General features: G+C 38.6%; 1 protein-coding gene and 1 pseudogene across 2 annotated transcripts in view; one reads left to right on the plus strand and one right to left on the minus strand.

Annotated features, from left to right (window-relative positions):
* Positions 1–18,817, minus strand: part of EPRS1 (glutamyl-prolyl-tRNA synthetase 1) — a 68,851-nt gene extending 50,034 nt beyond the window's left edge. Inside the window, exons 1-9 of the mRNA XM_082833833.1 lie at positions 18,655–18,817; positions 14,839–14,923; positions 11,800–11,899; positions 10,781–10,937; positions 9,358–9,497; positions 7,985–8,079; positions 4,309–4,435; positions 3,419–3,611; positions 1,450–1,621 (exon numbers count right to left, since the gene is read on the minus strand). Of these exons, the coding sequence (XP_082689959.1) occupies positions 1,450–1,621; positions 3,419–3,611; positions 4,309–4,435; positions 7,985–8,079; positions 9,358–9,497; positions 10,781–10,937; positions 11,800–11,899; positions 14,839–14,923; positions 18,655–18,700 (1,115 nt within the window). The 5' untranslated portion in view covers positions 18,701–18,817. The remainder of the gene's footprint in view (positions 1–1,449; positions 1,622–3,418; positions 3,612–4,308; positions 4,436–7,984; positions 8,080–9,357; positions 9,498–10,780; positions 10,938–11,799; positions 11,900–14,838; positions 14,924–18,654) is intronic.
* Positions 18,818–20,239: 1,422 nt separating this feature from the next.
* Positions 20,240–25,855, plus strand: LOC309958673 (serpin B4-like; annotated as a pseudogene). The gene is made up of 2 exons: positions 20,240–20,254; positions 24,991–25,855. The product of its transcript is annotated as a serpin B4-like (transcript).
* The last annotated feature ends 287 nt before the right edge of the window (positions 25,856–26,142 follow it).

Below are 26,142 nucleotides of genomic sequence, written 5' to 3' on the forward strand. Positions count from 1 at the left end.
TAAGAATTCCTTAAAAACCAACAGGTGTTATGACTCATAATACTCAAAGTACATCAAAACATTTTTTTAATCAGACTTTGAGGACAATGCATCAGTTACCCACTGAATACTCAAACACAAAAGCAAATATGCAACTTAACAGACAATTGGATACTGGTGCAGTGAATTCTATAATCATATTCCTGTAATGGCCAATGTATACCATGGTAAAAAGCAATAATAATTTCAAGGGAATTTAGCTTTTCAATATCTTAAATAATCCCACACTCAAGTAAATCTCTAGGTTTAATACTTTCATAAGTAAATGCATTCAAGAATAGAATGTTTCCTTCTCTGTCATGTAAAAAAGAAAATTAGGTTGATTAAAATTCCATTTAAGATGGAATAGTCTTAAAAACAATTTCTGTCTAAAATAATGTACACAACACATATATTACTGCATTATGCCTTCTAATTTTTAAGATAGAACTTCATTAAGATGCTACTGCACTATGCTTTGCAATTATCTGATACTGAAAATGTGTATCCAAATTTACTTTTCCAAATGTATTCAAAGTATCTATTCAGTAAACAAGGAGCAATTGCCCTGTTAAAAATGAAGGACATATATATACACACATGAAGTGTTTGTCCAGATACAGATACACATACCTGTACCCACAAGTGTAAAGAAAGTTATATTAGCTACTCAGGAAATCATTTACATTCACCAATCTCTTCAGAAGTTACAATTCAGCATTTGTATGTAGTAGGCTTCTTCAAAGTATAAGAAAATATATTCTGTGGTTACTTTATAAATTAATGGCCAGGTGGGGGAGATTTAAAAAAAAAAAACATCTATTAACCTGAAAACCACACAGAAAACTAACCAAAATTAGAAAAAACATGATATTTCTTGTTCATATTTCTTTAAATCTTCTATCATGTTTACGAATATTTGTTCATATTTCTTTAAATCTTGTTCATATTTCTTTAAATCTTCTATCATGTTTACGAATTTCTTTAAATCTTCTATCATGTTTACGAATAAACTTATGTTCATATTTCTTTAAATGTGTTCATAGTTCTTTAAATCTTCTATCATGTTCATATTTCTTTAAATCTTCTATCATGTTTACGAATAAACATGTCTAGCAGAATCAAAGTTTATAATAGGAAAAGAAGTATCTTCATCTAAAGAAACACACCACAGCATACCTGATCAATACATAAAATGCAACTTTAGGCAGACTCAAGAACTTTTATAGATGGAAATGACCTTAGACATAACCTAGTATAACATTAATTGATAGGTAAGGAACGAGAGGCTACATGCTTTACCGAAGGCCACGAATGAACAAAGATCCAGATCTCTTGACTATTCTGCAGCTACTCCCTTCTCCATGTTCACAGAAGCATCAAAGCAAAAGCATAGTAAGCTACCGAGCATAATGAATGAAATACACCTACTTGTATTTATTTCCAGTTCTTGGGTGTGGCTGAATTTTGCAGCGATAAAGCGTTGGGTCCCTCATGCACCCATTGTTACTACTCATGTCAATTTTTGCTCGCAAACAGCAGGACTGACCAAACTGGCTTCCTTTTTTCATTTCTTCCCACATTTGTAGATTCTTCTCAACAGCTATAAAATGATAGTTATACTATAGTTTATCTAATGTATTACTAATCTGGCTGAATTCAAATTATTTTAACAGCCTTATAATTTGACAGAAATTTTCACATTCTGATTTTACAAGCACATTCCACTAGTTTAAAAGTAACGTAATAGTTCCAATATCTGATACCAAGAGTAAATGCATTGTTTTTTTTTAATGAAGAAATTCCACAAAACACTTAGGAAACGTACTCTCTCTATGTTTTAGAAAATACATTCCACTGATGTAGCACTGATGAAGGGTAAGAGATGATGTCTAAGGCCTGAAGGCTTCTCTCAGCCAGCGCTTTCCATGTTCCCATCATGGCACAACTGGCCGGTCAGTCGCCCCCTCCAATTTAACACTGGGTGTTGGAAGCAGAAGCGTTCTGTTCCTTTGCCACCTCACACCCATGGGACAGACCGGTTTGACCCGGCCCAGGCACTGATACTGCAGCACATGCCCATCTAAAGAACACATCTCTGGCTGAGAGCCTGAGCCCCCTGGCTCCCCCAAAAGCACCTTCAGTCATTCCAGCAGAAAGCAGGATACTCTTGGATCCCCAAAAATGAGAGATGATAGAAACAGCGATACAAGTTTATCCCAGGGAAAAAACTCTATATCCCCACTGACTACGGTCCTACCTATCTCAGGTAGGTACCTGCTCCATATGAATAAGAAAGAATCTACTGAAGATACGATGGACACTTTACCTGTTCTCAAAGAATCAGGTTAGGTCTAAAAGTCCAGTTGTTAACTATCTCTGAAAATGTAGAGAAACATTTAAAAGGGGGTAAAAAAAAACAACAAAAAAGACAGACTTCCATAACACTTTGAATTTACTACACTTCCCAAATGTGACACTCAAGATTTAAGTATAGGGCTTCCCTGGTGGAGCAGTGGTTAAGAATCTGCCTGCCAGTGCAGGAGACACGGGTTCGACCCCTGGTCCAGGAAGATCCCACATGCCACGGAGCAACTCAGCCTATGTGACACAGCTACTGAGCCTGCGCTCTAGAGCTCACGAGCCACAACTACTGAAGCCGCATGCCTAGAGCCCGTGCTCCGCAACAAGAGAAACCACCACAATGAGAAGCACGTGAACCACAACGAAGAGTAGCCCCCACTCGCCACAACTAGAGAAATCCCGTGTGCAGCAATGAAGACCCAACACAGCCAAAAATAAATTAATTAATTTAAAAAATATACATGTATACTAAAAAAAGACTGGATAATAAGATTAAAAAAACTTTAAAAAAGAAACATTTAAGTATAGTACTGTGGAAGTTCCGGAACATAATTACAGAATAAAAATTGCCAAATTCAGAAGCTCAGAACAAGTAATAACAAAGATATACTTTTTTGTTAAGTGATATTTCAGACATAAGGTAGCATCAAGCTTACATATTATATTCACATTTACTCACACGCTGACAGGAAGATGTGGGTATGGCTAACATTATCATCAAACATTCTAATTAGAAAGGCTAAGTATTTACATTGAGAGAACTACAAAAAGCTGCAGAAGGAATTACATGGAGTGAATGCAGTGCAAAAGACTACAGGTAACAAGTGAGATGCTGAGGGCACACACATGCTAACAAAGTAATAACAACGTAAAGATGATAGAGAAAGAGAAAAGATTTCTAAGAGATGAATTAACATATGAAACATATTTCCAAACATGTTTCAAACCATCATCTTTCACAGAAATCATTTTCTACTGAAGAAGCAGAATACAAGAAGAATATCGATTAAAATATAAAACACTAAATGTGCCTTACAGTTTTTTCTATGTTTGGATTCTATCCTCTGCTCACGTTCTGCTTTCATCTGCTCAGCAGGAGTATCATCCACATAAGCCTTCCCTTCCTGAATTAGCTTCTCTGCATATTTCATTATAGTTTCAAAATGATCCGAGGTGTAAGTAAATTGATCTGGTTTGATATGCAACATTGCAACGTCTTCCAAGATAACCTGCAGTAAGAATCCAAAATAACCATCAGTTTATCTTTCGCATTTCCTTGTGTATTTTCAATCCTTGACACTGCATTTGGGCAAATGTAATAATACACCATCAGTCTTACAGAGCCTGGAAATGGCTGTGGAAGCTGTATGATATTAGATCAGAAAAGAAAAAAAACAACAAACAAACAAAAGAGAGAGATATTCATTATACTAGCCTCCAAATTTTCAGCTGAGAAAGCTGATCTCATGGTGCTTTCCATTTATTCTGGAAAAGCTGATTATTATTGGTCATGCTGACAATTATTTGCCCTCTCTTTGAATATTACAGTGCTTCTAAACAGATGATATAAGAGGCTAGGAAACCTTCACATTTTCCAATACCTACTTAGTGTTCGTTTCATTCATAAAATTATATGACAAAAAGGAAACCTGCCTCTAGTGACCAATTCATTTAAGAAAGTGATACTTGCAGGAAAATGTAACACTTAAGTAAATTCTACAACAGCTTGAGGAGGAAAAAAATAAACTGACGTTTTTTGGTATGGGAGCTCAACAATTCTTGGCTTAGGTCTCAGGCAAAGAATATATAGATGAGCAAAAGAAGCAGCTATGAGATCAAACTTAAATTTTCATACCATGAAGGTACCAGGTCACCCTCTAATTTTAATCAACTTTACTGACAAAGGGTCATCACTACACCAATTACCTTCTCAAAATCTTCCTTTTCTTTTTCAGGATTTGTGTCATCAAATCTCATGATCAGTTTCCCTTTAAAGTTAACCTGGTAGTGCTGGTTCAGAAGAGCAGCTTTTGCATGCCCAATGTGTAAGTAACTAAAACAAAAACATTTTACAAAGAAACTCATTAACATGTTTTAACTAAATACTTAAACTTAACCTTTTCGAGGAGATGAGAACTAAACAGAAATCCTTCTAGTTGGTATTCCAAGTCTTATTTTATTTGCTAACAAGAAGTACTGTAATAGAAAATCTGCTCCTGAGGAAGAAAAAAAGACTACAACATTTATAAAATAATCATAAGAAACAATTTCATATGTAAACTCTCACAAAGGAATAAGTTATTTACAAACATTACAACCTTAAGGCTAATCTCTATTTTCCTTTTTTTTTTTTTTTTTTAACTGAGGAATGAAAGGTAATTTAGTTAGAGGAAAACTGCTTCCAAAACTGTTTGCAATGCTACACAATAGTGGATCTTTACTAAGACCAGCTGCTACTGAGAACTGGCAGCCCATCCATTGCAAACAAGACAGAAGCACCTCTGAGGATGCCACTGTGACTGTGACAAATAAAAGAGCACATGAGAATTAGAAAGCCACAAGAAAGCACTTTACTTCTCTAGGCTTTAGTTTCCTCAGAAGCCAAAACGAAAAAATTTTAACTAAATGATCTTGAAGGTCTCATCCAGTACCAATATTCCACAGATCACAACCTATGAAAACACTATTCTGTTCTATGGGCAGCTGACCATTACATAGAATAAAATAAATCAGAGGCACTGTTAATATTATTACATATCAACATCCTCCTCTATCAATGAAGTGGGTAAAAAGCAATATCCTAAACCACTATTGTTGAAAATACACTTTTCATCAATAACAGCAGCCACAGTTGCACTGCTCTACAGTCACCTGGTTTCATGCACACCTCTGATTTCAGTTGATATCAAGAGCTCCGGGAGGGAAAAGTACAATGATATGCCTTTATATCATTTCTAAAATCAGTCTATTTCTTTAGATAGTCACACAGCATTCTAGGTCAATGATTCAATTTTAAAGAGTTTATATGCATAGGTTAATGCAGACAAGTACAATGCAATGCATTTAGGGTTATTCAAAACTTTCTGCATAAAATAAAGCACCATAAGTAACATCCCAGATGAGATCCTGAAAGAGAAAAAGGACATTAGGGAAGAACTAATGAAATCCAAAAAAGTATGGAGTTTAGGTAATAACTATATATCAATATTGGTTCATTAATTGTGACAAAGGTACCATAGTAATGTAAGATGTTAGTTAACATTAGGGAAAACTGGGTACAGGTACAAGGTAACTTTTGGGGTTTCTTTTTTTTCCTGCAATATTCCTATAAATCTAAAACTACTCTAAAATTTAAGGTTTATTAAAAGTAAAACAAAGGACTATGAGTTCTGAAAACGAAACAGAAATACTTTGTGCAGTTTTCACTGAAAGTGTTACACCCAATAACATGTTAAGAAGAGAAAAAAGAAGACTAATAATCACTGACTACCTACTAATTGACAGTTAATGTGCTTTACATATAGGAATTACCCTTAAGAGGTGTGATGAAATCAAACTATTACACTTAAAGATACTATCTCTGAATCTAAAATAATGTGTGCAATTCTAACAATTCTAAACCTCAGAAAAGCTAACAGGACTATAAAATATTCACAAGATAAGTAAAATAATTGGCTCAAGAGACAACTACATCAGGAGAGCTAAAGAAAAATATGTTCCATGCTGCATTAGTTAGTACTGATGCTATATTGGGCTTTTCCCACACAAAACAGACATAGGCACATAATTTTCAGTCATATGGATTCTAGAGCCAGACAGCGTAGGTTTGGATTTGGCAAGTTGCTAAAACGTTGTATGAATCAGTTTCTGAAACCATTTGGAAAACGAGATAATAACAGTGCCTTCTTCACAGGGCTGACAGGATTAAACAAGTTACTACACGTAAAGTGCTTGGTAAGTACCTGCACATAACAGGTGCTATCTATGTGTTAGCTATGAATACGAATAAAAGGCAAAATTCAAGCCTTCTGGCCTTCATGAAAGACACAGGAAAAAAAAATGATTAAAAAACCGATAATAGAAGACTTGTTTTGCAGTATAAGGAGATATGATCAAAATTATGAATGTTTTTAAACCTGAACACTGACTTATATTCCAAATTCCAAAACTGTATTCAACTGTTGGACTGAAATGACATAACTCACAACAAATAAACATATTTTATACAGTAAATAATAAATATGTGGAGCTCACTATTCCAAGAAGTGAGAGTGACAGAAAATATAAAAAGATTCAAAACGGACAAATGTTCAAATGGCATAGCTATAAACAGCCATGGCTAAAAAACTAGCTTTTATCAAACCATTGAAGTCACTACCCAACAGAACAACCATGACCTCTCACACCAAGAACACAAGAGCAGAATATTGGGTGGTAGGGACCCAGAATATCTAAGAGAATTAAACTATGTAAAATAAGTATTATTTATGACTGACTCCACTTAGCTATCAATCAATCATTTAATGATTCAGTCTGTGTATTTCCCAGAACCGTTATTTCCCCTTCATCTCCTTCTACCTGTCCTTTATTTCACTACCTAAATTGGCAAACTTAGAAAAGCAGAGAGAAAATGTGGAATTCTAAAACTGGCTTGCTGTTAATGGCACTTATAAAATAGCTTGTGAAGAACTATATTAAGAACGGCTAAAATAAAATTGTTTCCTTATCTGCCACTTCCTACTGTCTACATAATCCATTTATCACAGATGGGTAAGAATTTGGCTATAGAATACAAAATCTGAAATTAAACAAAATTTGGGGGAAAAAAACCATCTCATGTGTAAAATATGACAATACTTTCCCAATGGCTAAGTTCCTGAGGCTAACTGCTTTAACAAAAGGCATTTTATTATATTAGCATCACTGGAAGGGTTCTTTTACAAAGTTCGTCCAGCATGAGTCACAGAGACTGACATGTGCAAAGGCAGAGACTGCCCTCAGCCTTGGGGAATGCTGGGCAAGGACCCAGGCAGACCCATGCCGGTGGCTCCAGCCAGAGCAGTCCTTTTCCCTAACAAGCTAGTCATATATTATTATTTTCTATGGCTGCCAAGAGTGAAAAGGGTTTTGAAACCTACTAATAGTGGAAACAAATGAATAGGAATGGGCTTTTCAGGACTCCACTTACTTTATTTGGGAAAAAAAATAACTTAAAATACGTCTACCATAACTTCTTCTGCTAACTGAAAGGATTGCTCAGGGTACAAATACAAACCCTTATTAAAAGATACCCCCAAAATCTCAAAATGTAAATAAAACTTAAGCCTTTCTATTAATGGATGTTTTTCTATTTACAATTAAAATTCTGCCTGGTAAAATTAAAATGTTATTTTTCCTATTGCTTTAATAAGCAAAAACTACAAACTTTATAAATTAACTATCAGTAATTTTAAAACTATTAAGATGTTTAGAATTTTAACTCCCACAATTAAAATCTTACTTATTTCCTTCTATATATTAACCTATTGATTTTTAAAGTATTTGATAACTGTCTTAAAGCTTTTCCACTAAATGTATCCAATTATAAGTTATATTTTCTTACCCACTAGCCTCTGGAGGAAATCTGACGGTAACCTTTCCCATCTCAGCACCTGGAAGCTCAACAAATTTCCCAACATCTTGCTTTTTCTCAGGTACCTGAAAAGCAGAACAACAACAACAACAAAAATAGTTACATGGTTAAATGCTTAAAAAATAAATTCATTCAACAAATACTTACTCAGTACCCACTATGCACCAAGCATGGTTATGAGAAAAAACTGGCTAGAATATTGTCCCTGCACTTGAAGATTCAAAATCAGTTGAAGTTAACCAACAGCATTTAGGGTCATCAGGAAAATGCTTAAAAGGAGGCAAGAACCAAGCTGCACCTTGAAAAATAAATGCAAATGTATCAGATGGAGAGTATACAAGGGCAGTCATTCTAAGAAAAGGAATAACAGCACAGGTAAGACTCAAAGTCAGGGAAGAGCAGTGCAATGTTAGGAATGCATGTTGAGTGGGTAGGCAAGACGCTGACAGTCGATTAAGTCCAAAACATGAAGGCCTTTATAAGGTTGACTTTTATGTTTCTGGCAATGGGGAACCCTCAGGGGTACGGAATTACTTATCTGTATTTTCTAAAACTATACCCAGTACAGTGCAAAGTCTCAACGAGAAAAAAGAAGAGACCAAAAAAAAAAAAGGAAGTTCAGTGATGAGATTATGGTCTTAAAACAAACTGGGGGTAATGAGGTCTCAATAAAAATCAACAGCAGTGGAGAGAGAAAACAAATCTATAGATACAAGAAATAATAATGGAACTTGTTGACCAGTTAGAGGTGAAAGTGGTGAATACTTTCTCAGAACAACTGAGGTGACTGTGGTGTCTTTACCCAAGCAGACAACAGTTTTCAAATTGTACTGCATCGGAGTAAAATTTGTAATATGTAAATATGTAAACATATTCTCTGTAATATGTAAACAGATCAAAGTAGAGCGACTCTAACTGGGGGGAAGGCCTTTTTCTACTGTATTCAATGTCACATCTTCCTACAGAATCAACAAAAAGGCTGTACAGAACCCCAGGACTCAAAGGTCACAATGGTTCAAAACCCAGAGAATAGAAAATCTGGGAGGAAGAAAAGATGGTATAGTAATAAAATAATTTTAGTTACTTGGACTTTGGATTTCCTCAGGGACGCACACTAGATGATCATAATCATCTAGAAATATAATTATGAAGATTAAGGGTTAACGTAGGCAAGCAGTTAAAGGCAAGCCAAGACTCAACAATGACAAATTCTTCCAAGAAGATCCATTTTAATTGATCAGGGAAAAAAAAAAAACAACCAAACTATGAACATAATTTTCTTTTCAGATCTAAGATCTCAAGCAGACAAGATGTGAGCATTAAAAAAAATTTTAAAGGCTTACCACTTTAGCTTTGGTTGTTGAAACATTCCACTTGGTACCTACTGACTGGAAGGCCTGCTGGGCTTCAAGAAAACCAAACCAGCGTTTTACATGAACTGGAGCTTTGTTCTGTTCCAACTGTTCCTGCCATGCAGCATTTCCTATTAGCAAACATAATTTTAAAACCATTCAACATATCTGCAAATTCAAAAGCAAAGTTCCAGTCGTGGTTAATTTAAGTAAATGAGATGGCTTAAAGCTGTGCTTCTATAATGCAATTTAAAAAATCTGGGTACACATGGAAGTGATTTCTAATACTTCAACATATTTTAAGAATTCACAAAAATTAAAGTATTTTTTCATTTCAGTTCACTAGAGTGAATCCTAAATCCTGCCCTCACCACTGCCACACACCCACTACAAGGCCAATGCTACATTTCATAATTGAGGAAAAGCTTTAAGTGGATCCACTAGAGAACAAAATAAAAATCAAGATCAAGAAGTAGCTCTTTTCTTCAGTTGTAATATCAAAAATGGTACTGAAGGAAAGTTTATGTAATTCTTTAGCATCACAAAGCTACCTCCATAAGATATTATCTTCCTTTTATGAACATTAACTCAAAAATCAAAAAACCAAAATGTCATAAACCTACAGATGAAAAGTTCTAGCTAGGAAAGTCCTTCATTTTACATTGGTTATTATTATAACAATTTAATTTAATTTGGAGAAAAGGTTAAGCCACAAAAAAAAGTACAGAGAGGGAGTTCTCTGGTAGCCCAGTGGTTAGGACTCCATGTTTTCACGGCTGAGGGCGCAGGTTCAGTATCCCTGGTCAGGGAACTAAGATCCTGCAAGCCGCGGGGCGTGGCCCAAAAAAAGGTACAGAGTATATTAAAGAAATTTTAAAAACGCTCACATAACCCAGATTTAAAGAATGATAAAACATTTTGGCATATTTGCTGCAGGGTTTTTTTGTTTTTTAAATAAACTAACAAAATTCAAGCCCCCTTTGTGTCTCTCATCAATCCCATATTCTGACTACTCATAGAAGATGGAAAAAGTGACCTCCCAGAGAAACAACTCCAGCTCACCCCGCCCCCCACACACATACTGAACAACCAGAAACAAGAGTAACTGGAGTTAAGTAATGGCTGAGACAGGAAAGGTGCTGACATAAATGGGATGAGGAACAAGGCCAGCTCCAAAGGCAAGAGAGGAGCTGCAGTAGCAAGATGGGGCCAACCTCCAGGGACAGCAGAGGATGGGGAATTCCTGTAACCAGAGAGGAATAAAATAGCCAGGGAGGTCGTTCCTTTGTGAGAAAGTCCTAAGTGACTGCCATGAAGTAGATAGATGCTCATATATGTAGAAATATATGTACCTCTTATCCAGCAAAATATTAAATAATTAAAATAGAAATTCTTCAAGAAGAATTACTGATACCTTTTAGGGTGGCCCAAACACATAAATCTGCTAAGCTCAAGGAGTTTCCAACTAAGTATGTTCTCAGAGATAGGCAGTGACTGAGTTCGTTGATTGCAGAAGTAAACAAATCACATGAAGACAATTTTGTAGCACTAAACTCCAACCAGTGATCAATCTGTGAAAAGAAATGCATCCCAGGGTTTAGACTTAAACAAACAAGCAAACAAACAACCTCAGTTAGAACCATGCCTGTCTCATCTCAATTACAGAATTTACCATTACGTGGATTTAACTGTAATTGCCTGGGATCTAAACTGGCACTTAAACACATATGGTTATTTTTCTCTGTTTTCTTTCTTTTTTTTTTTTGCAGGGGTGTGAAGAGGCACTTCAGGGAAGAAAAAGGAAAATATGAGAACTGGAAGCAGGAAGGAATAACGAGCCTGACCGAATGCAACAGACAGCACCCAGCCAAACAGATTCATCCACTTGTGGAATTCAGAAGTAAATACTTGGAAACTATTCTTTGTATTCTGAATTTTGTAAGATTTAGGAAAGTTAGAGCTGAATACAAACGGGGGAAAAAAGGCATCTAAAGTGCCGTATTGAAAGTTAATCTACTACTGCTATAGTTAATAAGGTATATACTTAAAAAGGAAAATGTGTGTGACCCTGGGCCCTTGTAACTTTTCAAGAACTGCTGCCTCATCTGCCAGGTAAGAAAGCTGCGTAAGAGCATAAGATGACCTTTGCAGTCACATCCAGCTATGAAATTCTAGGAATCCAGGAAGAGGAAGACAGCACTAAATGACCCAACAGCTGGTATGGGTCTGAAAGTGCAAACTTAGGAGCTAAGACTTTTTTTCTGAAAATAAAAACAGATGAGAATTCCTTAACTTGGTCTCTGATTAACACTCTGTTAATATCCTTAAATAGAGTAATAGTCCATAAGCCAACAATAAAATGAAGTTCGCAAAAGAGCCAAAGCCTAAATCAAAACAAAATAAAACACACCCAAGGAAACGTTCATTCCTTACCTCAGTATGTTCCAACAGGTTAGAGCCATACAGCCCAGCTGTAGCTGCAATTCTAGCCAAGTAGCGAAGTATGGAATTTATATCCGTGAATACCACATTTCTAGAATATATAAGTATGAGATAAAATATTACTGTGGCTCTAGCAAATCAGTAAGTCATGAGACTTATGAAAAATGTAAAAATAGAAATCTTATAAAAGATACAAATATATGCCATGTATTTTCTAGTATAGTAAAAAAAAATAGATCTAATTTGTTCTTTACTCTGTTCTATCAAATTCTAATTTGTTTTGAGATGTTCAGCTAAATCCAATAATTCACTTCAGAGTAGACTATCTATATGATGTTTTATCTTTCTAAAACTATTGGTTTCTACATGTCTATTCAGTGGTGAAAACAGGAAAATTGGGATATCGAGAATAAAGTGACTTAAAATAAATCAAGGCAATGAAGCCAAGGATATACCATCATAAAGAAGCTGGTTTTATCAACTTGCAGGTAAACATGGTAGATCAAACCTCATCAAAACTGATCCTATAAGGAAAAAGAGACTAAGGAGAAGAGACAACAGCAGTAAAATTTCAGAAGCTAGAAAGCAGATGGAGTTAATAGGCCTGAAAAAACTGAATCTTAACTGGACAGTGGACAAAGCTGAAAACCAACCCAATTTAAATTTTAGAATCCTCTAAAGACTTACGAATCAATGAAACCAGGTATCCTTGGAAGTGAGAGTGAATTGGGACTAAAATAAGGAGGCTTGGTTGAAAGTCTACTTAAAAATCAGTCAGAAACACAGATAGCTCCAAACCCTATGCTGCAGAGCTTGGCTACTCCCCTTACCCAATCCTGGCAAAAACGGGAGCCTTATTCTCTAAAGACTAAAACAGAGGGTCTCTCAAATGGGGGAAATCTGGCACAGGTGCAAGTTGGGCTATAGAGGTAACAAAGAGAATAAAAGAATACACGTATACTGGATGCTGAGATCCTCAGCTTTCTTCCCACCCTCAGCTCCCAAAATATTCTGGCACCAGCTCTCCTTCACCTTCCGAACAGGAGACTGAAAGTCATCTCTGGATAGATAATCTGATCCACCCAGGAAGAAAAGAACCAAGGATGCTAACACCAAAAGTTCCTTCAAATGAGCAGCTCAGTCAGATCGCCCCAGAGTAAAGCTCAGAACTGACAGGCTCACCTTGGAGTTCAGAACTTGTAAATAGCTTTACTCTCCCAGTCAAAATCTAAGAAAACCATAAGTTACCAAATATCTGAAGAAAGCCTTTAACTTAAAAGGTAGCAACCAAAACAAACACACAGATGTAAACTGAACCAATCAAGGAACAGAAAACTTTAAAAGTAAGTGAATAAATTTCCTCTGAGCAATGAAAAAGTATAGTGCAGGGCTTCCCTAGTGGCGGAGTGGTTGAGAGTCCGCCTGCCGATGCAGGGGACACGAGTTCGTGCCCCGGTCTGGGAAGATCCCACATGCCGCGGAGCGGCTGGGCCCGTGAGCCATGGCCGCTGAGCCTGCGTGTCCGGAGCCTGTGCTCCGCGACGGGAGAGGCCCCAACAGTGAGAGGCCTGCGTACCGCAAAAAAGAAAAAACAAAACAAAACATAGTGCAATCGTAAAATAAGAACAGGATACTATATCTAGATAATAAATAACAGAAAGCTCAGATACAAAAAATGTAACAGCAAAAACAAAAACTCAATAGAAAAACAGAATAAAAAAAGTTGAAGAACTCTCCAGAAAGTGAGGAAAAATGGAAAAAAAAAGGAAAGTGAAGGTGACACTTTAAGAAAATAAGAGGACAAATCCCAGCACCCACATAAAGAACAGAAAATGGCAAGTTATCACGGAAAATATTTTCTAATTCCCCGAAAGAGGATTTCTAAGTTTCCACATTAAAGGGAGCAATCAAGCACCCAGAAGAACAGATGAAAAATAGATCCAGACTAAAGCGTATTATTGTGAAATTTCTAAATACTGAATCCTAAGGGAAGATGTCTGCAAACTTCCTGAAGTCACACAGAAAAGATAGGAATCAGAAAGGCTTCAGAAGAGAACAAAGCAAACAACAATAATTCCACGGAAAAGTAAAAATTGTACATGAAGAGCAATCATACATACGTTGTATACGTTGCATACATTGCCCTTCCCCAATACAAGTCTTTCTGTCAGTTTATTATAGACCATTTAAACCATTTCAGAATTCTGCATCCTGCTTGAGAATACCCTTGAAACCCTCTTTCAATGTGGTCCAAATCCCACCATCTGGCAAAATGGTTTTTCAGGTCTTAAAAGGACCTGAAACCATGTTGTGTTTATTCCTTAGTTTCGTTAAACAAGAGAATGTTTCCCTTCCCAGTTCTTTTAAATTCTTTTCAGTGGGTTCCAAAGAAAGAGATAAGTCCGAGGGCACGCAATCTTCCCTATATCCTGGGATGCAAATAATCCATCTTAATCAAGAACATACAGTATGTGCTCATTACAGAAAATTTTGAAGACACAGAGAAGCAAAAAGAAAACAACAACCCCACAATTCCAAAACTCAGAAAGAAATAATATTAAAAGTGCTGTATACTTCTCATTTTTTTCTTTGTAGATATGTAATTTTACATTTATATCTTGCTTTTTTACTAACATTAGATTATGAACATATCCACCATTAAAAATTCTTCATAAGCCTTTTTTTCACAGATGCCTAATATTCTATGCTGTGGACTTACCAAATTTATTTCCTATTATTACTGATTTTAAAAACTTCCAATTTTCCACCAGAATACATTACAACAGAATTAAAAATCCATATATATAAATCCTTCTGTACATCTCTAGTTTCTTTCTGACAGATTAGATATATGATCAGACAGTGTGCTGACAGATATGTCTCTGGATATAGTTCTTTTAGAATGAGGAAGAAAGTGTATTTCTTTTTAGGGACCGTTTACCGGTTAGCAAGTGAAACAAGCATAACATTTAATCCTAAATATTTTAAAAATGCTGTTCAGTACTGAAAACCAGATATAAAAGCACTTACTCAGATACATGAAGAATATTCTCTTTCCCTTCTTCAACAGAAATGCTGACGTTGTCTTTCACATGTTCTACTGCCAACAAAGCTCCTAAAAATGAGATGAAAAGATTTCTCTTTATAAACAATGTGGTATTTAAAACCTGAATCATAAAGCAATGAGAATGAGTCAACAAACCAGTATTAAGACCTGCAAGGAGTAAACATTTTTCCCTAGAGTCTGTAGACGCAAAGTATGGCCTTCTGGTCTTGGAGAAGTAACAAACCAGAAACCATTCCCTGGCATAATCCAACTGCTTTTGAATATACTCAGTGTCCAGTTAGGGACACTGAAATTAATCTTTCCCTCTCTCAGGAGAAAAGAAGAAATTAGAATAGTTCCTTGTATAAAAGCTATTGTTGATAGTATTAGAGTGATTACTATGTGGTGGGGACTGTGCTAAATGCCTTACATTCATTATCATTTTTAATCTCTGTAGTAACCTTAAGAGGTAGGCACCTTTATCTCTGTTTTATAGAAGAGAAAACTGAGGCTTGGAGGGGTTAAATAACTAGCCCAAAGTCCTTGATTAATATGTGGCAGTCAGGATTTAAACGCAGGTCTACGGCAGTCCAGAACTCATATTCTAAAACAGTGATACGTGCCTCTCAACACATCATAAAGTTTACTAAATATTCATTAATCCGTTGTCCTTAATTTATCTAGGATGGACAACTGGTAACCAGATACTGGTTTCTAAATACCACGCTCCACTGGAGACAGGGCTGTGGTAGGGAAGGTACAAGATAAACCTGGAAAATTTCACTGTGCTAGAAAGCAAGAAGTACTCAAAGAATGATAAGAGATATGCCAAAAGGACACAGAGGTCAGCCTGGAGGGGCTCCCACTGGCAAATAGAGCCAATTTAACCACTAAAGTAAATAATCTAAGTTTTAGAATACCGACACCAAAGAATCCTATACAGCAAGTTTTGAAACTGAATTCCTATTACAGGCAACAAGATAGATGAATCTCAAAGAACTATCCTATGTACAAAAGAATAGTTTCATATGACTCAATGTATATGAAGTTCTAGGAAAAGCAGAAAAAAATAGTGACAGAAAGCAGATCAGTGACTATCAAGGGCCAGAGATGGGGGAAGGGGACTGACTGCAAAGGGGCATGAGGGAACTTTCTGAAGTGAGGGAAGTATTTTATTTCATTATTTTGGTGGTTACATGCTGTACACATCTGTCAATCAATTTACAACTTAAAACTGGCAAACTTTATTATATGCAACTTGTAACTCAATAAAACTAATTTTAAAAATAAAAATTTTTAACTTTAAAAACAGAAAATGAAAAATAATTCGGAGTATAACCTATTAAGTATATTTTGCTATGAATTTTTTTTAAACGAGAAAAAGATCTTCTCACAAAAAATGCCAACTAATACATGTGGAAAGAACGGCAGAATGGAAGGTCACCATCCGGCATCATCTTAATCATAATCAAGTTGGGCAGGAAGCACCAACGGATGCTGAATCCAGTGGGTAAAGGTTTGATGGGGACTGAAATGTTTACATGGTACCAGAGCATCTCCACACAAAATGCCCGTTAACTGCAAAACGGAAAACTCTGCAGTGGGGAAAGCTGTCAGACACCATCTTAAGTACTCAAGATTAGATCATCAGTAATGGGAAAAATTCAGGTACCAATTATTGGGCTGCAATGAAGAACAACGAATTGTTTCTATGCTATTTCTGCCAAAGATCTGTAGCCTGAATCTAGTCATGAGGGACCATGAAACACCTGATCAGGGGACATTCTTTAAGTAAGCGGCCTGTAATCTCCAGAGAGGTTAAACCTATGAAAGACTAAAAAAAACCATCCCAGATTGAAAGAAACTGGGGAGATGTTATGAGTAGGTGCAAGGTATGATCCTAGATTTTGATCCTTGCACTACGAAGATGGATGAATTGTATCAATGTGTATTTCCTGATTTTAATGGTCCTGTGAAGTCATATAGTTTTCTTACTTAAGAGAGATGTATATTGGAGTATTCTGGGGTGTTGAAGCATCATTACCTGCAGTATGCTCTCCAAAGGCACTGGAGAAAAAATGTTCTTTGTTCTATTCTTATACCTTTTTAAGTGTGAACTTATTTTAACATTAAAAAAAATGGTGAATGCATGTAAAATAAGGGAAATTCTCACAATGCAATCTGTTTTTCTGAATGTTTCATCTAATTATATTGATTATTTAAAAACAGAATGTATTTGAATTAAATAATTGGGAACAATTAAATCAAAAACAAAAAAAGGAGGGAGAGAAGCAAACAGAAACATATATTCTATAATTGGACTATAGTTCATAATGACAACAAATTTCTTTAAGACCCACTTCCAGTATACTGGCAGATGTGATTCTCAGTATTCACTAAGGAAACAGATCTATCATATTCAGGGTGATTTTCTAAATTACATCAGTAAAAACGACAGCTATTTATTGAGTATCTACAGTGTGTCAGGAACTTGACCTGCAGTCTCATTTGATTCTGGCAAGCAACTGTATGTGGGAGATATTATTCCATGTTTCCCAAACAAGGAAACAGTGGGAGATGCCAAAAAAGGAATTGCCAAGGTTCCACAACTAGTAAGTGGCAGTCAGGATGGACCTGGTCTCCAAGAAGCAAGTGTCGTTGCCCTTAACCATGAGGTCACACTGTTTAGTGCTTTCCAACTGCAGAATCAAACCCAGTTCTTTCAGAGTTCAGTGATTTGTGTGAGGTTAGCCCATAATTACTTGAACCAATATGCTAAAAGATCATTTTTTAAAGTATTTTAAATGGCTATTAAATTGTGTTTTTTGTTCCAACAGACACTAAACACCCTGTCATGAGAATGTACTGAGTAATCATCAGCCCTATGTGGGCAACTGTATCTAAAAGTCTAGGCCTCTCAAACATTAGAAAAGTACTTGCATGCATATGTTAAGAAATGCATTAGCAAATATGAGCTCAATAAACTGATTATTTTGTGTAATTTCTGAAAGCAATAGAAAAAAACAGCAGAAAGTCTAAGCTATCTATCCACAGTAACCTTGGCCACGTTGAAAATGCAATTCCAAATCGAATTTAAGATGTATCAGGAAGATGACAAGTCCGACCTTTTCTCTGACGTTTACTACCTCCATCGGATGTGTAGTAAACCAACCCCATCAGTCCGCAGTGTACTTGGGTGTTCCAGCAATCACCCTTCAACCTTTAATTAATATAAATGCAACCTCGGTTAAAATTTTAAATGCTTCTACGACCATCTTCCTCGTTCCCTTTGAACCCAATGAAACGTAAAGAAAAGTTAAGTCAAGGGGGTTGAAGATCTTTTCTGAGGACGAAGGAAGGGAGGTAAAGATAAGTGGATTTAGGGGAAAACGCTAAAAGAGGGGGAGCGAAGTAATGGGATTTCAAGTTTTAAAAATGTTGTTTCTACGTCCGGTGCTCGGTCTCCAGTAGACATCATTTCTAAAAGGGAGAGGAGAGTAAGCTGGGAGTCATCCCTCTGGGAGAGAAGGTCCGAAGCTGAGCCTCGGGTGGCCCTGCCCCGGCTCACACAGCGCCCACCTCCACGCCCCAGAAAAACGTCTTCAGGAGCAAATCCACCTGCCAGGGACATAGGGCGAGGGGCGCGGAGCCTACCCCGTGTACACTTCGGGGGTGAGAGGCAGGCCTAACCTCCCAGACCGTGACCGTCACTGCGCCAAGACTGGGCGCGGCGACTTTCCCCGCCCCGCACCCTCCCGGGCTGATGCAACCCACACAGGTTGGCGGCCCCGGGCCCTTACCCAGCGGAGGGTCTCCCGAATTCACAGTCAGACAGAGCGTCGCCATCTGCTCTGCTCCGCCGGTCTATCAGTGCGCCTGCCCTGCCACCCGAAAACACCCCCGACTCGCCCAAGGCGAGAAGGTGCAACGTGTGCGCTCGCCTGACGCTGCGGAAGCCTTCGCCCCTCCCCCGCGCCGCAGCCAGCGTCTTGGCGCACAGCACAGTGCGTCATCACCGCCCGCCGCAGCCGTCTGGCGGCTGCTCCGGGGACCTTCGACCGTGCCCCGGGCATCTAGGGTCACGAGGGCCAACGTGCAGTTTCAAGCCGCTGAAGGGGAAGAGACGCTGAAACTCACGACACTTTTCGACAGTTCGTAAAGCGAGAAAAGTAAGTGGTAAGACGGTTTCTGCAGTGTGATGGGCGTTCACCGGAAGCCCAAAACAAAACGCACAAACGGGTGGTATACTTGAGGCAGGAGGTAGATGGGCGCCCCGCCCCCAGGGTGATTAATTGGAGTTCGTTCCCTGTGGACAGAAACCCCGAAATACCAATATCAGGTCAGTCAAGAGAGGAGGCTGGGCCCTGCGCAGGTAAAAGATAAGAGACCACCTATTTCTCCTTCTCGAAGTCGAGGAGACCTTCCCGACTAGAGAGCTCTTTGGAGGTCAAAAGGGGAGTGATGCCAAGCTGCCCATAGGCCTCTTCGCTGGAATCCATCTTGGCTGAGAGATGCGTGTGCACATGGGAGGAACGTGAGATAAACCAAACATGGACTCAGAACCAGGAGAATCAAAATGATTGGCCAAAGGGAACCCGGAAGAAATGCCCCTCATTAGTGATTTAAACTACGCTAAGGGCACGACTCTCTCAGAGTCCTCCCGTGTGTCTATCCACATGTACTGTACTCTTTTCCTCCTAATAAATACTTTACTTGTTTCACTACTTTCTGACTTTGTGGGAATTCTTTTCTGCAAATCAGAACGGCCAGGGTTTTGTCACTGACCACTGGTCTAATTGCTAGGATTTGGCGCTCTGTGACCCAACCTCAATCTCTGGCCGGGAACCGAAACCCTGATTCAAGCCACTGCAGGCCGAGGCCACCAGAGATCATACTGTTGGGGGGCACTGTATGTAAACACAAAAAAAGTCCTGGAAGCATGTAGACCAACAGCCATGTTTACACTGGGGATGGGGGAGGTTTTTCTCATGTTTCCTCAGTTCTTTCAAAAGAAGAATGTATTTTCAAAAGTGATTTTCCTACTTGAATAATAAAGGGTTTGTTTATAAAAGGCAATGCTAAAAGCCATTGCCCCAGTTTGTCTTGGCTCTGTTTACCTGGGCTGTGCAAGCGTGCCTTTTAGAGGGTTGTCTGTCCTACTCTTAAACCTTGTGACTTGTGTGCTGGCGAGTGTTCTGCAAGCATACTCCAGGGGCCGGTATTAGAGCTTAAGGGACCAAGGACTGATTACAGAAATACCTCAATTTCCCAAAGACATCTCTATTATCACTAGGAAGTGAGTGTTGCTTAAATTAAATATGAACCTTGAGTGCTTAATACAGCTATAGAGGCGTTATCCGTGCCTGTCCTAACCCACTATCAGAGATGGCTCCGTCTTATGTATGACCATCCTCCAGAGTAGGTAAGGTACCTGCATCAGAACAGGACCAGTCCCCTTACCCCTACCTTCCTATTAGAATCTGTAGGGCTGGGATCCATAATCTCATTTTATCAAGTCCCCCAGGTGATCCTAAGTATACGGCACCTTTCCACCTCTTTGTTGAAATTGATTTCCCTTCTGCACACTCTGCTAGCTCTCCACATTCTTGTTTGCTGAAACCTTATCTTACAGACATCCTTGGGTTCCCCACAATGCCTGGCACATACTATGGGTCCTTCCTACTCTATCATAATTGGTACAGGGAAAAGGACAGAAAGCCATTGATTGCTGGGGCAGTGGGGAGTGATACAAAATTGACTTTGAGGACTTCCCTGGTGGCACAGTGGTTAAGAATCTGCCTGCCAATGCAAGGGACACGGGTTAGAGCTCTGGCCCAGGAATATCCCACGTGCTGCAGAGCAACTAAGCCCATGCGCCACAACTACTGAGCCTGAGTTCTAGAGCCTGCAAGCCACAACTACTCAGCCCACATGCCACAACTACTAAAGCCTGCACGCCTAGAGCCCATGCTCTGCAACAAGAGAAGCCACGACAATGAGAAGCCTGCGCACCTCAACGAAGAGTAGCCCCCGCTCACTGCAACTAGAGAAAGCCTGGGTGGAGCAACAAAGACCTAACACATCCAAAAATAAATAAATTAATTAATTTTTTAAACATTGACTTTGAAAAATATAATTAAGAATTATGAAACAATGAAAATAAATTTGCAGGACTTCGCTGGCGGCGCAGTAGTTAAGAACCCGCCTGCCAATGCAGGGGACATGGGTTCAAGCCCTGGTCCGGGAAGATCCCACATGCCGTGGAGCAACTAAGCCTGTGCACCAAAACTACTGAGCCTGCACTCTAGAGCGTGTGAGCCACAACTACTGAGCCCGTGTGCCACAACTACTGAAGCCCGCGCGCCTAGAGCCCAAGCTCTGTAACAAGACAAGCAACCACAATGAGAAACCCATGCACCACAATGAAGAGTAGACCCTGCTCGCTGTAGCTAAAGAAAGCCCGTGCTCAGCAATGAAGACCCAACACAGCCAAAAATAAAAATAAATAAATTTTTTAAAATAAATAAATTTGCATCTTTTATCTTACAAAATTTAGGTATTCTTGCAACTATGTGTTAATTCTTATCTTAGAACAAAGAATAAATTAGATATTGAATGTTTCTTTTTATTGTTTGAGTTTTGCTGAGCAAAGGGAATGAGGCAAGAGTTTTGGGCCAGGAACCTAAGAGCTGTCCTTTTGGAAAGCACTGACCACAAGTGCCTAGAAAGGGCTTAAGAACAAAACTTTACATTTTTGCCTATTAGTGACTCATTACCAAACTAGAATCGTTTATGATTCATCCCATTTTAGGGCAAATGCAGAAATGTGGGCCTCCTCTTTTTTTTTTTTTTTTTTTCTTTTGGCGGTACGCGAGCCTCTCACTGCTGTGACCTCTCCCGTTGCGGAGCACAGGCTCCAGATGTGCAGGCTCCGGACGCGCAGGCTCAGTGGCCATGGCTCATGGGCCCAGCTGCTCCGCGGCATGTGGGATCTTCCCGGACCGGGACACGAACCCGTGTCCCCTGCATCGGCAGGCGGACTCTCAACCACTGCGCCACCAGGGAAGCCCTGGGCCTGCTCTTTGACCAGCTAGTTTGGGGGATATCAGGAGAACAGGTCTATGAGAGACTTGCAAAATGGAAAACAGTCACTTGGGATCTTACCAAGTTTAAATCATACTTATTTACTTATATTGCCTTATCTTGTTCTGAGGAGTAAATCCTTCAATTCCTCACTTAGAAACGTGATAAAACAAATCATTTTAATTGTGGAAAGCAGACAATAAGAATGTAAAAGGAAGGTGACATCAAGAGAGAAGCTAGAACACTAAATAGATGGCATGAAACTCTATTCACCTTCTTGGGATGAGCTAAAAAATTGGAATAAAAGCCAAGAGGAAAAATATTTACTATATGTTGAGGAAAGCACAACTGTGCTAATACAGAGACCAGAATTAAATTAAATACAGAGACATTCTCAAGGTTTCTTATAGAGAGGGCACCATAAAAGCTTTCAACACATACTACAGTAATTTTGATACATTGTTCTTTCAACAACATTTTTTACGTTAACATTTTAACTATGTGCCAGGCAGTGTTCTTTGTGCTAGGAATATGTAGTGAACAAAAATAAGGTCTCTAAATTCGTGGAGCTTACATTATAGGGGGATGAGGCAAAAAATAAACCAGCTAATTTCATAAAATAATAAGTTTAATAAAGACAACAAAAGGATATGAGAGGATTAAAAGGGATGAAATCAGAGAAGGGGAACTTCAGATACAGTTGTCAAAGAAGGCCTCTTTGAGAAGGCATGTACACTGAGCCCAGTCCAATGAGAAGGATACAAGTATTCAAAGATCTGATGTTTCGTCACTGGAGGGAAAGTTGACTTATTTCTTAAAGAAAGATTTGTAGATCCTGCTTTGGAGAATCTTTCAGATGCAAATCTCTGATATAAACCAACCCACTATTGTCACTGAACCTGAACCCTCCAATGCCAAGAGCTATGTATTATTCATCTTTGCGTCTCCAACATTATTCACTGTGCTTGACTTATAGAAGGGTCTCAATAAATGTTGAGTTGAATGAATGAGTGGATAAATGCATGTAAAGCAATCTATAATATACTATGCTTACTCAATAACCCACCTAATAACACACGTGAAGACTTAAAAACTAAAGACATGAGTTAAATGTCAAGTGCACATATGGATTTGTAAGAACTGGAAGAGGAATAATTTAGTTCCTTATCTAACAGGATTCTTGATGCTTTAATTATAAATTGGTTCCTTACAATTAAATTTATGTAACTATTATTGGTCCCCTTATTTTAATATGTGATTTATTTATTTTCAATAGAAAAATAGAAATTCAAAGTAACTTTTTCTGTTTATCTCTTGCTATTGACAAATCACCACAAAATTTAGTGGCTTAAAGCAACACCACCATTTTATTAGATCTCATATTTTTGTGGGTTAGGAATTTGGACAGTCCTTGGCTGAGTAACCAATAGAAGCCCCAAGTAACATCGAGTGGGGTCTTTTGGTGCTATTTAACTGGAGGTTAGGGTGGTTGAAATTGCAAAAAACTTTACTCACCTGGTGCTTAGGATAGGAAGTCTGGAAGCTTAGGCTCAGATGGACCGTGCTTACTCTCCACATTTTCTCAGGTACTTTCCCTGTGATACAACAAGCAGGGTAGTAAGACATTATAAGTTGTGGCTGGCTGCCCCAAGAGTGGAGGTTCCAAAAGACCAAGATGAAGACTGCAAGACTTCTCCTGATCTATCTTTGGGAGTCACACAGCATCACTTCTGTGGCACTAGATTGGTGACCAATGAGTCACAGGACCCGCCTGGATACAAAATAGGGTACTATACAAAGGCATGAATACCAGGAGGTGTGTTTCACTGGGGACTGTAGTGGGGTGAATTGTGTCCCCTGGAAAAGATATGTCCAAGTCCTAGCCCCCAGTACCCCTAAATGTTAACTATTTGAAAATAGAGTCTTTGCATAAGAAATAAAGTTAAGAATCTTGCAATGACATCATCCTAGACAGGGGAAAGAGATTTGACACACAGTGGGGAAAAGAGATGTGAAGACAGAGGCGGACATTGGAGTGATGCAGCCACAAGCTAAGGAATGCCAAGGATGACTGCAAACTACCAGAAAGGAGGAGAGAGGTATGGAATGGTCTCCCTCTGAGCCTTTAAAGGAACCAACCCTGCCAACACCTTGATTTCTGACTTCTGACCTCCAGAACTGTGAGTGAATAAATTTCTGTTGCTTTAAGCCACCAAGTTTGTGGTCATTTGTGACAGCCGCTCTGGAAAACTAACAGATGGGCAATCTTTGGAGACTGGCTACTACAAAGTTTAAAAATTCTTCAGCGTCTTACTGTATACAGTAAATCATGTTTATCATAGTGTCATTGATAACAGTTCTCTACTGTTGGCTGTGCCTCTTTCTTATAGAAGGTAGTGCAGTGAACTGTAATTATAAATGTTGTCATGATATGTGCCATATTTAGCAGACACTAAAAAAGAAAATGGTGTTTGTGGATAACTTATTTTTCTTCATAACTGCTGAGGAAAGCGCTATGAAAAAGTTTATGTGTACTGTGAAGACAATGAATATTCACTTAGTGACTATGTATTGTTTTTAAGTTTAAAAGGTATATTTTATTTTAAAATATTTATAGGCAAAAATTCTGCAGTTCAGTAATTCGTGGAAAAGAAAAGCTTGAGGTGAAGAAAATATAGATCAAAAAATTAAAAGCATAATAGGTCTTTAGTTTGAAAATACTAGCACATGACTCAGTGAAGCAAACACCCAATTTGCATTTCATCTGTTTCATAAGTTCATAAAGTCAAGAGAGGACAATATTTTCTTTTCCCATCAGTATCTTATCGGCCTTAGGCCTGCTCTGTGTAGAAGCCTGAGAAAACACTGCATTCAAAATTAAGGTCCTTTACTTTAATGAACACAAAATTAAGAGCTACAATAGATCATGCTGAAAAGTCGGGAAATGTGCATCCCCAATTTCGAAAGCTTCTGAATTAAAGAAACCACTGATATATATTGAACTGAACATCACCAACAGACTCGAAGGAGAAATGATGTATAGATTTCTTTAGGAGTACTTGAATAATGTTAGGAAATTTTACCTAGTCAGTGTGGAATATGCTGGTTTTGTAAATGCTGTAGAAGAAAGTAAAAAGATTAATTCCTGGGTGGAAAGCCAAACGAATGAAAAAAAATCAAGGATCCATTTCCCAAGGGCTCTCTCAGCAGCTCTGCCATCCTGGCTCTGGTGGACACAGTCTATTACAAAGGGCAGTGGGACCAGGACCTTGATAAAGAAAATACTGAAGAAGGAGGCTCTTGGCTGAACAACGATGTGAGCAAATCCATGCAGATGATGAAACAAAGCAAGACCCTTCACTTCACCTTCCTGAAGGATGTGCAAGCCAAGATCCTGGAAATACCATACAAAGCAAGCATGATTTTGCTGATCCAAGCATGACTCTGCTGCTGTCAAATGAAGTAAATGGTCTGCAGGAGCTTGAGGGTAAACTCACCACTGAGAAATGAAGAGCCTGAGCAAGCTCACAGAACATGAGCAAGAGTGATGTGGATTTGTACTTAACCTCAGTTCAAAATGGAAGAGAGCTAGGACCTCAAGGCTATGCTGGGAGCCATGGAGATGGTGGACACCTTCAGTCAGTAGGACACCGGCTTCTCAGGCACCATGGTGTCTAAAATCCTGCACAAGTTCTATGTGGAGGTGACTGAGCAGAGCATGGAGGCTGCAGCTGCCACTGGTGTGGAAACTGTTCTAGCATCATTACCAATTTATGAACCTTTCTATTGTGATTACCCTTTCTCTTTATCAAGCACAGTAAAACCAACGGCATCATCTTCTTTGGCAGAGCTTCTTTCCCTCAGATGCTATTAGCCTGTCACTGCTTTTGGGAAAAGATCACAGAGTTGTTCCAGTAAATTGATTGCTAGAAATAATAGGTTCTCTTTGATTCATTGTCCTTTCCAATATCATAGTCATCACTAAGAATTTAATAGTTGAAATAGAATGTCAGGCAATCTGTCTCCACACACAAGAGAAACCCTCTTTTTGTCCCATTAAAATTCCCTTTGGGGCTTCACTGGTGGTGCAGTGGTTGAGAGTCCGCCTGCCGATGCAGGGGACACGGGTTCGTGCCCCGGTCCGGGAAGATCCCACATGCCGCGGAGCGGCTGGGCCCCTGAGCCATGGCCACTGAGCCTGCGCG

Source organism: Leucopleurus acutus (genome assembly GCF_964270905.1).
Source record: "Leucopleurus acutus genome assembly, chromosome: 2".
NCBI classification, from domain to species: domain Eukaryota; kingdom Metazoa; phylum Chordata; class Mammalia; order Artiodactyla; family Delphinidae; genus Leucopleurus; species Leucopleurus acutus.